General features: G+C 33.1%; 3 protein-coding genes and 3 non-coding genes across 7 annotated transcripts in view; 4 read left to right on the top strand and 2 right to left on the bottom strand.

Annotated features, from left to right (window-relative positions):
* Window positions 1-2,893: 2,893 nt before the first annotated feature.
* On the top strand, window positions 2,894-2,965 carry Trnaw-cca (transfer RNA tryptophan (anticodon CCA)). The gene has a single exon. It is a non-coding gene; the product is annotated as a tRNA-Trp (tRNA).
* Window positions 2,966-3,241: 276 nt separating this feature from the next.
* Trnat-agu (transfer RNA threonine (anticodon AGU)) lies at window positions 3,242-3,315 on the top strand. The gene has a single exon. It is a non-coding gene; the product is annotated as a tRNA-Thr (tRNA).
* A 993-nt stretch (window positions 3,316-4,308) lies between these two features.
* Trnas-gcu (transfer RNA serine (anticodon GCU)) lies at window positions 4,309-4,390 on the bottom strand. The gene has a single exon. It is a non-coding gene; the product is annotated as a tRNA-Ser (tRNA).
* Window positions 4,391-4,699: 309 nt separating this feature from the next.
* LOC130672005 (molybdenum cofactor sulfurase 3) lies at window positions 4,700-7,676 on the top strand. The gene is made up of 5 exons (XM_057476187.1): window positions 4,700-5,227; window positions 5,291-5,911; window positions 5,978-6,903; window positions 6,967-7,355; window positions 7,451-7,676. The coding sequence occupies exons 1-5, from the start codon at window positions 4,995-4,997 to the stop codon at window positions 7,640-7,642; spliced, it is 2,361 nt and encodes a 786-aa protein (XP_057332170.1). The 5' UTR covers window positions 4,700-4,994; the 3' UTR covers window positions 7,643-7,676.
* Window positions 7,677-7,682: 6 nt separating this feature from the next.
* Window positions 7,683-8,423, bottom strand: LOC130672040 (migration and invasion enhancer 1). Its single transcript, XM_057476240.1, has 3 exons — window positions 8,264-8,423; window positions 8,011-8,108; window positions 7,683-7,940 (listed from the first exon to the last, which is right to left on the bottom strand). The coding sequence occupies exons 1-3, from the start codon at window positions 8,293-8,295 to the stop codon at window positions 7,777-7,779; spliced, it is 294 nt and encodes a 97-aa protein (XP_057332223.1). The 5' UTR covers window positions 8,296-8,423; the 3' UTR covers window positions 7,683-7,776.
* Window positions 8,424-8,943: 520 nt separating this feature from the next.
* LOC130672023 (CCR4-NOT transcription complex subunit 6-like) overlaps window positions 8,944-16,606 on the top strand; it is a 309,023-nt gene continuing 301,360 nt past the window's right edge. The window contains exons 1-3 of one of the 2 annotated variants that reach the window (XM_057476214.1): window positions 8,944-9,074; window positions 9,881-10,196; window positions 10,277-10,452. In XM_057476214.1, coding sequence (XP_057332197.1) covers window positions 9,889-10,196; window positions 10,277-10,452 — 484 coding nt within the window. In that variant the 5' untranslated portion in view covers window positions 8,944-9,074; window positions 9,881-9,888. The remainder of the gene's footprint in view (window positions 9,075-9,880; window positions 10,197-10,276; window positions 10,453-16,606) is intronic. The other variant, XM_057476215.1, reaches the window with a different exon arrangement.

Here is a 16,606-nt window from a genome sequence, read left to right as displayed (position 1 = left end):
TACTGTATTTTAAAAAAATATTGTAGATGAATTTTTAAACATGTATATTAATGAATTATAATAATAAATAAATAACTTAAAAATTACAAATTTTTTTTTTTATTTATTTATATTAATAAATTTTAATGCATTGTAAAATAATATGAATTATTGAGCTAGAAAAATTAAATTTTATAAAATGTTATTATAATAAAAATTTTATAGGTAAAATAAAAATAAAATTCAAAATTTAAAAATGAATTTTTTTTCATGTCGATACCAAGATTATAGTACTTGAGATATACGGCTTCTAAAGTTAAACATATTTCTTCAGGAATAATCTTAAAATTTGGTATTGCTATACCTATAGTTACAACCACGAAAAGAAAAAGGGACAAAGGAATAAAGAATCATAATAAAAAACTCTTAAGAGATCATGAAATCCTGCTAAGATTGTTGTTCTCGGGGGCTCGAGTCGTCTTTATCGCGATCCTTATGTGGCCATGCAGCTCGAGCGTTCATACAAAAAAGAACCGGCAGCCGACAGATGTTCTCGAGGTCACTCCACACCGAGGGCATACACTCTTCAACTTTTATTCCAACATAACACATATACAACACAACTATACTGTGCAAAAAAAAGTAACCCCGAGGGAATCATCACAAGACGCGGACAGAGAATGAAAGAATGTGCCAGTTACTCCAGACTTGCGTGTTGCCCTGATAGTGGTTTCATTCTGAAGATGCCACCCCGGACCACGCCCCTGAATTAAACATACTAAAAAAGGGTTTTACGGAGCTTATTTATAAACTGGACTCGCAATTTTTTCTTATTCCCAATAAACATTTTTTAAATTAACCAATTCTCTTACCCCGCTACTATTGCAACTGATAAATTATTTTTTTCTAAATAAATCTTAAAAAAAAAAAAACAACTAATTTTGATTATAGAATAAAAAATTGAGAAAATGTTTTATATAATTTTTTCATTTATCCGAAATTTAATTGTAAGGTTTTAATTTGGGTCTACACATGCTAAAATTAAAATATAATATTTATTTATTTAATATAAGTGTATTGACAGATTGATTTTTATGACAATTATAACTGGCTGTAACTACTAGACCACTGGCCGTAACTACTAGTGTAGTTGACTTGTTATCAAGTAAATGTTTCGGCGTGGTATGATCCGTGTCTCGTGTAGTCGAAAACGTCGAGTGGTGCGTGCTCACATCCCGCATACGTTCAGTCATTTACCAGGAACACATTAATCAGTAAGAGCTATTGAGCTGTTTGTACAGTGGAACGATATTCGCGCGGGTTGTCTCATTTAGCCCCTCCTGACACCAGGAGATTATAAACCTCGACAATTAGTCGTATTAAAATCATTTTAAATTCATCTACATTGAAATATATATAGATATATAAATACCAGCCTTACAGTTTTTTTCTTGAATTATTAATAACAATTTATAGATTAAAAAATAATTAAAATTACTCATCGATTTTACACTCGTATAGACACGTTGTGAATAATAAATATGATTAAAAAAAAGAGTAAGATTTTTGGTCGTCAACACAAGATGAGCAAAGGGAAAGGGAGTTGGTAAAAAGGTGCTTGAGATACCGAGGGACAAAAGCTGAAAAGGCAAAATAGCAGATTGTTGCGGTAAGAAAGCGGAATGGACATAATCAACAAATCAACCGACTTAATATCAGGAGCATATGATTTAAAAGAGCGACGTGGTCTTGTCACGGTTGGGTGGACTTGTAAGCGATTATGAGCGATCTCTTGCAGTGACATGTTACCCGTGAATTGGAAAGACACAATTTTGAGGAAGAGCCGCATGGGCCCTAAGCACCTCTGTGACGTTCCGACGTCTTATTGGCTTACCATGATTCTTTTCATCGGTCATTGGTCCGCAGAATTTAGTTTAGCCCGGTTATTTCGCCAGGACCACGTTCTCTAGTCTTACAATCACCCACTATTCGTACCCACCAACTTATACTCAACAATAATTCTCATTTTTAATTTTTATTTAACATTTTAATGACCATTACGCGTCCATTCTACGCATGCAGTAAGTACAATGACCGTGTTTTCCCCCAAATTTAATTGGTCATTTGCATTATCTGATAAGTGGACCATTCAAGAGATTCCGTTTAAATCTCACGGGGGATATTCAGGGCGTGTAGCTGATTAAAATATGAGATAACTTTAAAAAAGCCAATTGGTGGCAGATTGTCTAAGATTTCCCCAAAATTTACAAGTCAGTCCCCTTACTCTTCTCAGTGCGTCGTACGTAGAGTCAATGACATTGAACCGCGTGTGCTAGTGTGTGGCGTGTGTGTGTTGCGTCAGAGAACGTGTTTACTGTCAGCTACATGCGTTCCTGTTTAAAAAATTCCTCACGGGCGAAAGTCAAGGTATGACGGAATATCGCAATACTTGTCTGTGGTACCGTCGTGCTGAGAGAGCACTTTGCTCCTCTCGAGCGCTGGCTTACAATAAAGATTCAACCCGCGGTTTATCAGTTAAGTTGACTACACCTATATGCGGTATACACTCGAGCAGTTTTTTAGTTCGCGGATGGACGCGGATCAGTAACGTTATCCCGCGCGTTTGGTTCACCAAAATACATGATTTCCTGTTAGCAGGAGGGGCTCGAGAGACCATTCTCACTAATTTTTCGTTGGCACCTCCACAATACTTCCCCGCTTTTTTATTTTTTTATTAATTTTTAGTATAAAAAACGTTATTATTTTACTATACAAAAATTTCACATGTAAAATTCATCTCAAGTATTTGTTATTGATAGCTGTTTTATAATCATTGTTAATATTTTTTACCTAAAATGAACACACTTAGCATGTTAAGTTCTTAATTTAATATTTCGTCAACCGATTTCAAAAAGACTCCGTGGCGCAACGGTAGCGCGTCTGACTCCAGATCAGAAGGTTGCGTGTTCAAATCACGTCGGGGTCAAAGTGTTCTATTTTTTTTTTGTATTGAATTTTCCTATCGAATTTGTTAGTACAGATAGTTACGATTTGTTTATTAAATCTGGCTTTTATTTATTATCTCAAAAAATAATTATATAATTTTACGTCTTTTTTCTTTTTTTTCATTCATCATCAATTTATTAAAAGAAATTTTTAATTGATATAAATTTTGTTTACTGCTTAAAACAACATGAAAAATAAAATATGAAAATAGCTGATGATTCTCTAGAATGACTGATATTTAGATTTGGAAACATTCGGCGCCGTGGCTTAGTTGGTTAAAGCGCCTGTCTAGTAAACAGGAGATCGGGGGTTCGAATCCCCCCGGAGCCTAGAGACCTTAATTGGATGTGTCATTTTTTTTCTGTTTATCAAATAATTTCACTTATTCAAATGTAAAACGTTAAATTTAAAATTAAATTTATATCAAATGAAAATTTTTTTGTGAGCAGACGGTCGTGGTACTGCAGCTGGCCTTGTAAAAGATATAAAACCACGTCTAGGTTTTTCATTATTTGAGCTTTTATACGTAATCATAAATTTATCAAAATTCAAGTCATCGTGTGTAACAATACCTTCGCGTAAATACTTATCTTGCAAATTTTTAAATTCTTCAACTGGTAAAATTCCAACGTAGCCTTCATCTCGATTAGCTTTAGCACACGTACAAAATTTCTTCAGTGGATTTTCAAATCTAAATAACTTTTCAACAAATAATTTAAAACGTTTAACATATGAATGAGACGAATCTTCCAGTTCTTCTATACAAGCATTCAAAAACCAGGTGCTCTTGATGTCATGGAGCTTGGAAGGTTCTGCTCTGAAAAGCTCCCAAGGAAATATACACGAGATATCGCTCGATAGAGACGATATCTCAGACTCGTTGTCATCTTTGAATTTCAAGTACTCGAAATCAACTAATTGTATCGAACCAACGGACTCACGGACAACTGGGTGACAAACTACGCTATCGTAGATCTTTTGGTCAATTTTTAACTTCTCAACAAGGTTGAAATAAGTTTTTTTTTTTGTTACTCTTGGATGCGAAAGTTTCTCGTCGTCGCTGTCATCAACTTTAATCACCACATGCTTCGTCGTCATACTTAATCTTTTAATTACTCACTTACTTATGATAATCTGTCTACAAACATGATTATGTAATTTTGAATACTTTAATTCATTTTTTTATACAATCAATTTTAATGACATTTAATGCAAACGTTTATCATTTATTTAAAAAAAAAAATAACAGTAATTATAATTATAAAAATTTATCATTTATCGGATTAGAACGAGAGTTTAAAATTAATTACAAAAAAAAACAGTCGACGAGGATGGGATTCGAACCCACGCGTGCAGAGCACATTGGATTAGCAGTCCAACGCCTTAACCACTCGGCCACCTCGTCCTATTGTGACATCTTCATTTTATGCCGCGTTATCAATATTAATTTCGGTGAATTTCATTTCGGCTCTTATCAACAAAAAAAAATTAAAATATAAATCTATTACTTCAAACATCTCTGATTATGCTTATAAAAAAATTATTCAAACTTTTTTTCCAATAAGTTACTTATGAAAAACTTTAGCTCGAGTTTTCGTAAAATGCAATATCGATATTTACTTATAATTAAACAAAATTACACTGATAATACTTAATGATAACCTTCAGATAAAAAGCTAAAAGAAAAACTACGTAATCAATTTGTAAACCTCTAGTGAATAACTTGAACTTGTAAACAAAATCTCTGTTGCATGACTAACAAGACTTGAGTCTATCAATTACTCAATTACTCGCAAAGTTATCAGCGTCGTGTCTTATTAAGCTCATTATCGTTATTATAAAAATAATAATAATGTTGCTGCCGACATAATTACAGTTATTTAATAAGAATGGTCAGTGAACGTTGCACAACCTGGTTGAAAACATCATGCTATCGGAGATTTTAAAAGACTTATATATTAACGAGTATGAAAAAGTATAGAGCAGTTTAACGCAGGCTGTCGGAAGAGATGGAACAGTTTTTAAATTACTCTGAAGTCTATGAAAAAAAAATAATTGACCAGTTTAATAATGAGTTTAATTGCGAAGAGTGTTATCTAGACCACGCAGGTGCTACTTTGTATTCGAAAACTCAGATAAAATTTATTTATCAAGATTTATCGACGTCTTTGTACACAAATCCACATTCTGCGGCAGGTAGTGCCAATCAGTGTCAGGATATTATTGAAAGAACTCGATATCGGTATGTGTATTTTACTAATTAATTAATTCATTCATCATTTATTAATTAATTATTTTAAAAAAGTATTTTAGACTGGTTCAAAGCATCGGAAGATTACAGTCTTGTGTTTACATCTGGAGCAACAGCGTCATTGAAGTGTGTCGCTGAGACATTTGAATTTAATCATGGAAAGTTTGTTCATTTACAAGACAATCATACGTCCGTACTCGGAATTCGGGACGTTGTTGCCAAAAAAAATGTTTCTGTGGAATGTATGACACGCGATGAAGCTTTTGCTGTTTTTTCTTCTGCGGAATCTAATAAAAAATTAAACAGCAATTGTGAAAATAATTCTTTGTTTGTTTATTCGGCGCAATGCAATTTTTCTGGGTACAAATATCCCCTGGAGTGGATTGAAAAAGTGCATAGCGGAGCGCTGGATAGAGATGGAAACTCAAACTGGTTTGTACTCGTTGATGCGGCTGCTTTCGTTGGTACAAATCTGCTGGATTTATCTTTGTACAAACCAGATTTTGTTGTACTGTCTTTTTATAAAATGTTTGGATATCCTACGGGTCTGGGTGCTTTGATTGTTAGGAATTCGAGTGCTGGAACGTTGAAAAAAATTTATTATGGAGGTGGAACTGTCAATATGGCACTGAGTACTGAAAATTATCATGTGAAAAAAGATCCATTCCATGACAGGTAATTATTATTATTTTTATTATTAAAATAAATAAGATGACTCATTTGAAAAATTTATTTTTAAAGATTTGAAGATGGAACGGCATCATTTCTATCGATAATTTCTCTTCAGCATGGCCTAGATGCTCTATCAAAAATTCCTATACAACAAATATCACGCCACGTATTCTCCCTGGCCCGATATCTTCACCACAATCTCATCAGTCTGCATCATTCTAACGGTAATCCCGTGGTCAAGATGTACAGTGACTCGGACTACGAAGACCAACATCAGCAAGGCGGTATCTTGGCTCTGAACATACTGAAGCCGACCGGTGATTACGTCGGCTACATGGAAGTGCTTCACATGGCTTCACTTTTCAAAATCCACCTACGGACCGGATGTTTCTGTAACCCAGGAGCATGTCAAAGGCACCTCAACCTTACAAATAACGACATTATCAGTAATTACGATGCCGGGTACACCTGTGGCGGCGGAAAAGATTTAATTGACGGACGTCCTACGGGCGCTGTAAGAATTTCTTTTGGATACATGTCAACCTTAAGCGAAGCTCAAACGTTTATTGAAATGGTACACAAGTGTTTCATTGACTTGCCAGTAATAATTAAAATTCCTCTTGAAATTAATATTAATAGAAATAAAATAAATAATAGAGTTAACGAGAATAGTAATGGAAAATTGACTTCCGGTGTTAATGGACTTGATGAGGAATTACAGGCAGATATTAATAATGAAACTGATATAGTAATTAGCCAAAAGAAAAATAAGGTAATGAAATTGGAAAAAATATTCATTTATCCAATAAAATCATGCGGAGCGTATGAAATAAAACATAAATGGATAATAAATAACAAGGGTTTGAAATATGATCGCGAATGGATGATTGTTACGGGAGCTGGTGTTTGTCTTACCCAGAAACAAGAAGTTAAATTGTGCTTACTGAAACCAACGTTTGATATTGAGGAAAATATTATGAGACTCGATTACCCAGGTAGTTGTTTAATTGAATATATAATCAAGTAAGAGACAAAAAGACTGCAGGGTATATTTTTAGGTATGCCTACGATTGAGGTTCCGCTGGAAATTGATGGTCTTGAAAAAGCGGCCGAAATTTGTAGGAGCAGAGTCTGTGGCCACAGAGTAGAAGGAATCTATTGTGGAGACAAAGTGTCAGAGTGGCTTAGTCTGGCTCTGGAGAGACCTAATTTGAAGTTGATTAGACAGAATTCGGACGACGGGGAGCTTTCATTTTCTAGCCAGGCGCAGTATTTGTTGATCAATAGAACGAGTGTCCGTTGGCTCACTGATCAGATTCCTGAAGACTCAGATTGTGATAAGAAGACTATTTTTAATAGATTTAGAGGAAATTTAATTGTGGACGGTGCTGATGCATTTGAAGAAATCAATTGGAGGCGAGTTGTGGTTGGAAAAAATTCATTTGAGGTAAAACTGCTTGTTCCGGAAACTGGTTGTTTGGATAGTAAAGAAATATTAACTGACAAAAATAACTAATTACTGATTTTGCTGGTTTATTTCAGGTGACTGGACAATGCACAAGATGTCAGATGGTGTGTATAGATCAGGATACATCACTAAAAACAGTAGAACCGCTGAAAATAATAGCTGATAAATTTAATGGAAAAATGAAATTCGGTATCTACTTGAATAGAAAAGTGATAAATAAACTGGAATACATCAGCGTTGGTGATGATATTGTATCTATAAGCTAATAATTATTGATGTTAATTTAATAAATAAATAAATGGAATCTCGTGTAGCGAATGTATTTATTGTATAAAAATATTTTCATACATAAATAAAAAAAATTTTTTTTAATGTATACCTTTAAAAAAATAAATGAATTTCACATTATAATGCAATCAATTGGTTGTTGCTTAGTTATTTTTCTGGGCGCTTGTCCTTGAGTAACTTCTTTGACAACATCGACGACCTCGGTGTACTCGGGAAAAGCCATTGTTTGTAACTTTGAATAAATTAATTCATCGTTTATTTTTATCTCGAATGAACCTAAATGAGACATAGAAATGTTGTAATTAATTATAAATTATTGTAGGTGGTGATATAAATAGATAATTGCCTTGTTTGCCAGGCTCGCCGGAAATTTTAACATCGGGATAATTTTTCTTAATTAAATCGGACATTTCAAGGAATTGTTTTTTGTGTCCACATGAACCGCTGGAATAATTTTTAATTATTAACTAAGAAATTGTATATATATTTGAGGTATGGATTTCGTTGAAGAGGTTATGAATTTTTTGACTTATGAACAAAGAGATAAAATAAAAATAAATGATAATTTATATTAACTAATAATTAAAGAATTAGCTTACCAGTATTCAACGTCAATTTTAACTTGTGCCATGATTTAGATTTTCTGAATGATTATTTATTTGAAAATAATATTTGAATACTATTAGGTACTGACATTCTTGTTGCTCTCATTTGAGTCAAAAATCTTTCGACCGTTGTTAATTTAAAATGTTATCAGCAGACGATTCTGAAGTCAGCTGACATCTGATAATTTTTTGAATTTTTTAAAAACGGTAAATTATAAAAAAAAAATATTTTAAAAAATTGCACTTATGGTTTTTTAAATTTTCTGTATGTGCATATTTTTATTTTTTTTGTTTTTTAAATTTATTTGTTGAAAATAAAGAATTAAAAAATTATTAATTGTCTGTCAGCTTCGATCATATCAGCAGATACATTATCTGGTGGTTTTAAATATGATAATAAAGTTAGCAGACATTTAAAAATTTTTTGATTTTTTTTAACAAAAAAATGAATATTAAAAAAAATATTTTGAAAAATTGCACGTATAGTTTATGAAATTTCCGACATGTGAATTTTTTTAGAAATATTTTTTTTTCATTATTTGTCTGTTAAAAAAAATTTTTTTAAATTTCAAATGTCTGCTAACTTTACTATCATGTTTTAAATTTGGGCAGCAGGTGGCGCTCCCGCCATTTGAAAATACAAATTCTAACCACTTGGCGCTGATCATACAACTTGATAATCCACGGAATAGTGCAGTTGATAAATGGAGGTATAGTGTTTGTCAAGTTAGTTTGTTTACGCGTGTTTATTTTCGCTCCGATCAGGCTTTTTCTCGTTTTTGTGTCTGTTTAAAGGTAGATGAAGGTATGTAACCACTAACAATAATAAATATTTCATTCACAAGCTCGTAATAACTTTTTATAACAAATTTTTATCCCAGCTCAATTGTTTGTCATTGTCGAATGTTTAATCGCAAGTAAACTATCCTCCAAATCAATCATTAATTTTATATTATAAATTATTAATTACTAAAATATCATAACTGCAATTGTCATCCGTGCTCGCAGTTATTTTCCTTTCGCATTCCACACTAAGCTTTTTTCTTAATTCCAAAACAGTTTCGGGAACCGCGTAATTCAATTGTAAATTCTCAGGTTATATTTCGCGCTCCTTTTTTTTTATACTTAACAATATTTATTTATCATCGGTATTATTTAGTTGTATGACGATTGTCATTGAATACAACAATAATCCTGTCTTACTTTTAAATAATTCAATTTAATTACTTGTAAACAAAACAATTATTTTTTTTTTTTAATTCATTTTTTATATCAATAATTACAATTGTGATAACAATTTTTATTTATAAATAACTTCAGTTAAATTTAAAAGTAATAATTTTTTTGTTACTTTTCAATAAAAATTTATTTCAATTAATTTTTAATTTTTACTTTCCTGAAAATTTTTAAATTTATAAATAAAAAATTATCAATTTTGAAATTCCTAGAGCTTTTGACAGCAAACTTGATCATTTTAATTTTATTTAAATTTATCTGTTCTCCAGTTCGCACATAAAAATTTTAAAATCTTGATGCCAATCAATGGAGGTTTAATAAATAATTAATAAATTAATTGTAGGACATTTATTAATAGATCATAAATATTTTCAGGTAACAAGATGTCCAGAAATCACAAGGACAAATATGAAAGTTCAAGTTCGCGTCGTACGCACTCAATTATGTCAACCGAGGACGCTAATTCTGGGAAGAAATCTCATTGGCCGGAACTGGAGATAACAGGGAATGTTAAAAATTTAAGCTCTAATTTGTGGCAGCTTAAACATTTAACAGCATTATATCTTAATGACAATAGTTTACAAAGGATACCAGTTGAAATAGGACGATTAGCAAATTTAAAAGTCTTGGATTTGAGTAACAATAAATTAAGAAGCTTGCCTTCTGAGCTTGGAGACCTCATCAACCTTAAGTACTTATTATTAAATCTAATCACTCAGTCATTACTTTTATTTACTGATAATAATCGTGTTGATATTTACTGCCTTGCAGAGAATTATTGTTAAATCAGAATTATCTACGAGTGTTGCCGTACGAGTTAGGAAAATTATTCCAGTTACAAGTGTTAGGACTCCATGGGAACCCTCTCAGCAAGGATATGATGGCGTTGTATGGCGAGCCGCAGGGAACTCACAAGCTCCTGTCTTTCATGCTCGACAATTTACAAGGTATTTTTATTATAATCATTCATATATTTTTGTAATAATTATCAGATTATTATAATTTCGCGGTATTGTTCACGGTAAATTTATTTTACCATCATCCTGTGATAACTTATCGGTAATCGGTTCTGCAGTTATCTGTTAATTTCGAATTGAAATATTTAGCAATTTGAAAATAATTCAAATAAAACGCGCGAAATAATATTTTTAAATATTTCAACATTTTATTTTAATTTAACTGAAGTTAAGTATTTGGAAAATGATATAAATTTATAAATTTTTAAGGATATTTGTTAGAAATGAAATTCAAAATATTTATATTGACTTGAGCTTGGAATTTTTCGAGCTCAAGTATAATTACTTGCCATCTTTACTTTTAAAGAAAAGCAAGCCGGAAGTAATAGAGATGAAATTTAATTGAAAATTATAAAATGTAAATTAATTATCAGGATCCGAGAATCTAGCATTAAAACTACTGTTGATAAATAATTATCAAAGTGAGTGAATATAAGTAATTAATTATTGTAAGCCCCGAAAGGTAAATTTTGACGTGGGCTGTCAGCTACCGGTCCCTAAAATAAATAATAAACCGGGAAAATAAATAATGGAGTATAAACACATGGGCTAGGATAATCTAGTGCTCATGCAATTATCTCGTGGCATACTGACGTAGACCGTTAGATTTTCTTGTCCATTAGACGAGTGCTCTGACCCTAGTTACATAAAATCCATCATACTCAGGCACCAGCACACAAGCATCCAATCCAATACAAGTAAAGGAACGAACCGGCCGGTTCTATATTATATACTACTAGCATGACCGTCGTGATCAGTATGATACGCGGTAGTTGAATGTATGCAAGATTCAATTTGCGATGTAGCCGTATGAGCGTTCTATTTTAACGTCCAGGGGATTGAAGTAAATTAGCTGGAGGATACCTACCCCCCACGATCAGCTTTAAAGTCATCCAGCTTGTGCGTATTAGTAGAGGTATTTATTTATTCTACACACAGACTGATATCGCCCAGCTTGCTATCAACCACATTAGTGCCTACATAATTTCATTTATTTATTTTTAATATTTATTATACATTATACATTATATATTTATTATTTTTTACATTCGGGTCAAGTGGGTGTGCCGAGACGCAGGCGCGGTGGGTGGACGTTGGTACTTGAAGGCTAGGGCACAACTGACTTAAAAAACAGACTGTGGGGTGTGTGGGGGAAATATATATAGATATATTGATATGTATATTTTTATAATAAAGTGAATGAAGGAGGTAAAAAAAATGAAAAAGATTGTACGGCGTGTAACTGTTGGGGGAGTAAGGGCGTCTCTTCTATTGTATTCACTGATTTTTCCTTGTTGTGCGATTGCTTGCAAAAGGTATGTGCTTGTATGATGCGTCTTGTATATACACGTATATACATGTATATATATATAGCCATTGTTCGGAGACTTTTACAATTTGGCCAAGAATTGCCGCGCCCGTTCCGTCATTCCGTTGAATGTTGCTCCGGTGAAATCACTCGCGCGCATCCTTCATCTTCATCTCTCTCTTCTTCTTCTGGTTCGTTTTTATTCTTGTTCATCTTGTTCTTGTAGTGGTTCTTGTTGCGGAGAGATGTGCCTTCGTCATGCAACTCGTCGGCTTTCATATCTTTATCGTTAACAAAATCACATGCTTGGTACTCGAGTTGAATTGAGCTCTGGTTATTTATTTTTTACTTTATTTATTATTGTTCGTCGTATTTTATATATCCACCTTATTTATTATTACCATATTTTTTCTGGCTCTTTGGGGCTCGGGTGTGCTGGTTAAGAGCCTCAATATCCCGGTTTTCCACGACTGCCTGCTGGGCATACAAAGTAATGCTGTATAATTGAATATATATCTGCTGCCGTTGAATTATAAGATTTTATATGAATATATTTAGCCATTTTTTCGGTTCAGATAATAACAAAGTTGTCATTCAATTTTATCAACCTCTAGTTTATGAGCTTGTCATATTTGTAGATGTTTTATTTATTTTATCTTTCTGTATCCATACATACCAGCCTCTAGGGATTTTCTGCCTGATAATTTATTTTTTTTCGTTTTTCATTTTCTTATAAATTATTTTTTTTTGACTTTTATAAAAAAAATATAGATTGAGATTTGTAATCTTGAGCATTTAAACGTTGACCATTCAGAGTAAATTTAAGGTCGTTTACAAGTTGAGAAAACCCTAAAATACAAAATCTACAAACGCGAGCATCGAATACTGACAATTCAAATTCCGTCTCAATAGACTGACTCCAGTAGGAATTGCACCACTGAGAAATACCCTAAGGATTCGTGGCCGTATCTCGATTGCCATTCGAACCGACGTATTTGTATAACTTTGTGCCAACAAAATTCTGAGAGTACTCCAAATCTCTCCGTCCTAGTCTCGACCCAGCCCCTTCCTCAAACTCGCTCATAATAAAATCAATATAAATATCTAAACTATATTTACAATACACACTCTATTCATTACTTATTTATTAATTTTATTTTTATTTTTATTTAACATCCTCCTTGTCATATGATAGCTGTCGTTAAAAAATAATAATCCTCAATAAAATATTTAAAAGAGAAAGCTAAATAAGAGTATTGTGTGACGGGAATGGTTCGAACCGTTAAAATGGGTCAACCGTTGAACCAAACAACCAACCAAACGCAAAATCCAAAGTATAATATTAAGACCAACTGTAGTCCGTTAGTTGGAGTCTTTAACATTTTAAGCTGCTTAAAATCCATTTATTTTATATTCACATTTTTGTATTTCTCTTTTTAAATACTCAGTTAAATATATATAGCTGAATACTGACTAAAGCATCCAGGTTTGGATCCATTGGGCTCGGCTAGAAAAAAGTAAAAGAAAAAATAGTTAAAAAAATGTTGGTACGTATTTTATGGTCGTGGCGTGAGTTGGCTAGCAGTAGGTACGCCGCCTGGGAAATCGGTTCTATTTCATCCAGATTTTCCCGTACCGGTAGCTTTTAAATTTCCGCGCGACCAAGCAAGCCATGTGCTGCTACTGCTACTGCTAGTGCTACTGCTGCAGTAGCAGCTATTGCTGCATGCATCGTCGAAATTGGTTCTTCAGCAGAAAATGATGTTGGCTTCGGGTAGCTGGCATCAGACATACGCTTGTATTAGTACAGGGTCGTGTATATGTATATATATTATATATATATAAGAGGTCTACTGTCAACGCGGTTGAAAGGGAACACGGGTAACATTGTGTGTCGTTCAGCCACTCTACAATGTCCTACCTACCTCCTGTGTGCCGTGTTATGCGCACGTCGATGAACTGAGAATTGAAAAAAAAAAGAAAAATGTAAAAAAAAGAAGTTGAGGTGAAAATATAGGTCACGTAATTTATGTAGTTTTGCCGTTTATATCCACATATTAGTTATTTTATAAGCATATTAAGTGTTAATTCTGAATTAGAAAGCTAATGCTTTGCTATTATTATTTATAGCGTACGCTTGTGAGTGCATTTAATAAATAAATAAAATAAATATTATTAATTTTTAATGCTTAGACAATTATCATTATTACTGTAATAATTTTATAAGCATTAGTCGTGAAAGTTTTAGCCGATTTATTTAGTTTTTTATTTACAATCGCGAATTTTATTTTAATAAATGCAAATCATTGTAGAGAAAACCCGTAAACTTTTTTAAAGGCAGTAATTATTTTTAAATTAATTTAAAATTTTTAACGTTCAACGTACGTCAAGTTTCGTTAGTCTGTACGTATACACGGAAACTTGATAAAAAAAGCTTAAATTTAAAGTAAATTGATTAAATTAGTTTTGGGTCGGCTTGAGATGACCTTTGAGCAGAGCTTCAATCAAAAATAATTATTCAAATTATTTATTAATTACCAGAAATATTTTTATTTTCTCTTAGCACATTCTGGTGGCTGACATTATTGATTAAAAGTTTAATGAAATAAAAAAACTGAATTGTTGAGCACTTAAAGAGAGGTCTTTATTTATTTTAATGTGTCAATAGTTGATGTATGCATAAGTAAAATTTATAAATATTTATTTAAATTAATGACTCGCTGGCGGGGTACAAACTTTAAAAAAGTATCCAGGAGGTTTTGTCGGAAGTAAAAAGTTTTATAATATTTTTTAGCGTTTTAAATTTTAGTCGTGTTTTTGTCGACAAGTTTGTTGCCGGGGAGTTTGTGCTTCCGGTGACGATGGTGGTGGTGATGGTGCTGGTGCTGGATGACAAAGAGAAGTGGGTCTCTGTGTACTGTCGAAAGACCGTTTACTTTGTGTCACGGTAAGAGACTCAAGAGATATATCGACTACTCACCATCACAGCAGTCACATTACAACAACAACAATAAACTAAAAGAGTACATACACAAATAAAGGGCCTCGTATCTACTGTGTAGTACGGTATCGTATTATATATAGAGAGGTCTATTTGGTGAATACTGTAGTATTCGGTGCGGTCTCTCTAGACTTTTATCTTTTTTTTTTTTTATACATTTAACGTTTTATATCGTTTACCCACCGGTACTTTGGTCACGCTACTGCACAACAGCAGGTGCCCCCTTTTTTTCGTCTGGTTATAAATGAAAGACTTGTCGTCCAAAAATAATGTCATTTACAGAGCGAGTAGAGTAGAGTAGAATTGGTAGTGGTCGTTTGTTGATGTAGTAGTATTTCACCCAGACCTCCAGTCTCAGTCCCAGTACTACCGTCTCCGGCTCGGTAATTAAGAGGGTATCCACGACAAAACGAGAACGACATCTTAGTTCCCCCTTTTACCTTCCTCTTGCCCTTTCCCCTCTCCTCTTAAGTTTCTCTCTCTCTCTCTCTCTATGACTGCACAGCGGGTAAATTGCGGCCGATGAGAGAGGAGAAAGTGGCGCGCGATATCTTGAACACAACAAATGCCATTCATTATTCGACATTACATACATTTCATGCTTTGCAATGAGAGCAATGTGAAATTAAATTCAACCGTAAATTCAATACCACCAACTGAGTAAACCAACCAACAGTACATACTACTTCCCTTTGTATAAAATATATTATATATGTGTCTATACATAAACTGTGGTGCTTCAGTATTCTCAAATTTCAGCACTAATGATGTAGTCAACGTCGTCGTAAATTAACAAGCCATTTGCTTATTTATTTATAATTTCGTTTGTTTATTTATCATTAAATACATTGAGACAATTTATTATACATAAATTAGGGTAGATCGAAAAATAAATTATTCTACCATGTTATGTATAAATTAACCTGATGACCTTTAGCTTAAAATATCACGTATTTTTGACTCATTCAATAGTTTCCATTAATTTTTTTATTCTCGTTTTAAAATTTATCTCTCGAATGCAAATGGTATGTATAAAGCGGATTAGAGCTCCCACCCACTTAAAGAACGTGGGAAAGGGCGTATCAGGTTGACTCGACGTCTAAAAGAGGAGAGCCATTGGTATATAGGTACCACCATTCACTCTTCTCAGACGATCCCTTATCGCGAACTCTTGAATTCAGGTCTGTCCTTTTCTTACAGAGTTCCCCTAGTCTTTAGTATCAATATATAAACCTACAGCACACAAGAGAGAAAAGTGCTGTTGCTGTACGGATTGTTAAGCTTTTGGGAGCTCTAGAAAATAGGGAAAAAGTGTCCTTTTGAGATACCAGAGAGCCACGTCTAGACTTTAATAGCTTGATAATGCTCGCATAAAAATAATACTTTCATCGATCAGATAATTACCCACTTGTCTCGATGTGACTTGTTTTTTACTGCTGTCTGAATTGAAAATAAATGAATGATAAATGGGTATCAATTTTATACTTCTCGGCTTACTGATGCCGTTTGATTTCTATTTATATTAGGATCTTCTGAGATAGTAGGCCACAAATAATAAATGAGGCTCACTTTCTACCTTAATGCTTTGTGTACCGAGTACTTTCCTTAGTTCAACCAAACTATCATCAACCGCTCATTAAACCGTATATCTGTATATCTATATATCTATATATTTACGTGTGTGCTACATAGAAATAAGTTTAGCATAATAATTTCTATCAACGGGTGTCCGGACTACTTTCCCTCGTGCTTCATTTATGCTACATGTATTAAAA

Source organism: Microplitis mediator, chromosome 7 (genome assembly GCF_029852145.1).
Source record: "Microplitis mediator isolate UGA2020A chromosome 7, iyMicMedi2.1, whole genome shotgun sequence".
Lineage (NCBI taxonomy): Eukaryota > Metazoa > Arthropoda > Insecta > Hymenoptera > Braconidae > Microplitis > Microplitis mediator.
The sequence above is the reverse complement of the archived record's forward strand: the minus strand, read 5'-3'. Positions and strand labels throughout refer to the sequence as shown.

Bases quoted from the DNA above. Each gene is read 5' to 3' on its own strand.
- LOC130672005 (XM_057476187.1), top strand. From the start codon at position 4,995: ATGGAACAGTTTTTAAATTACTCTGAAGTCTATGAAAAAAAAATAATT. The intron at 5,228-5,290 runs GTATGTGTATTT...ATTTTAAAAAAG, and splicing joins ATTGAAAGAACTCGATATCG to TATTTTAGACTGGTTCAAAG. The intron at 6,904-6,966 runs GTAGTTGTTTAA...GTATATTTTTAG, and splicing joins TATGAGACTCGATTACCCAG to GTATGCCTACGATTGAGGTT.
- LOC130672040 (XM_057476240.1), bottom strand. From the start codon at position 8,295: ATGGCACAAGTTAAAATTGACGTTGAATACTG. The intron at 8,109-8,263 runs GTAAGCTAATTC...AAATTATTCCAG, and splicing joins AAAATTGACGTTGAATACTG to CGGTTCATGTGGACACAAAA. The intron at 7,941-8,010 runs GCAATTATCTAT...TGTCTCATTTAG, and splicing joins CGGCGAGCCTGGCAAACAAG to GTTCATTCGAGATAAAAATA.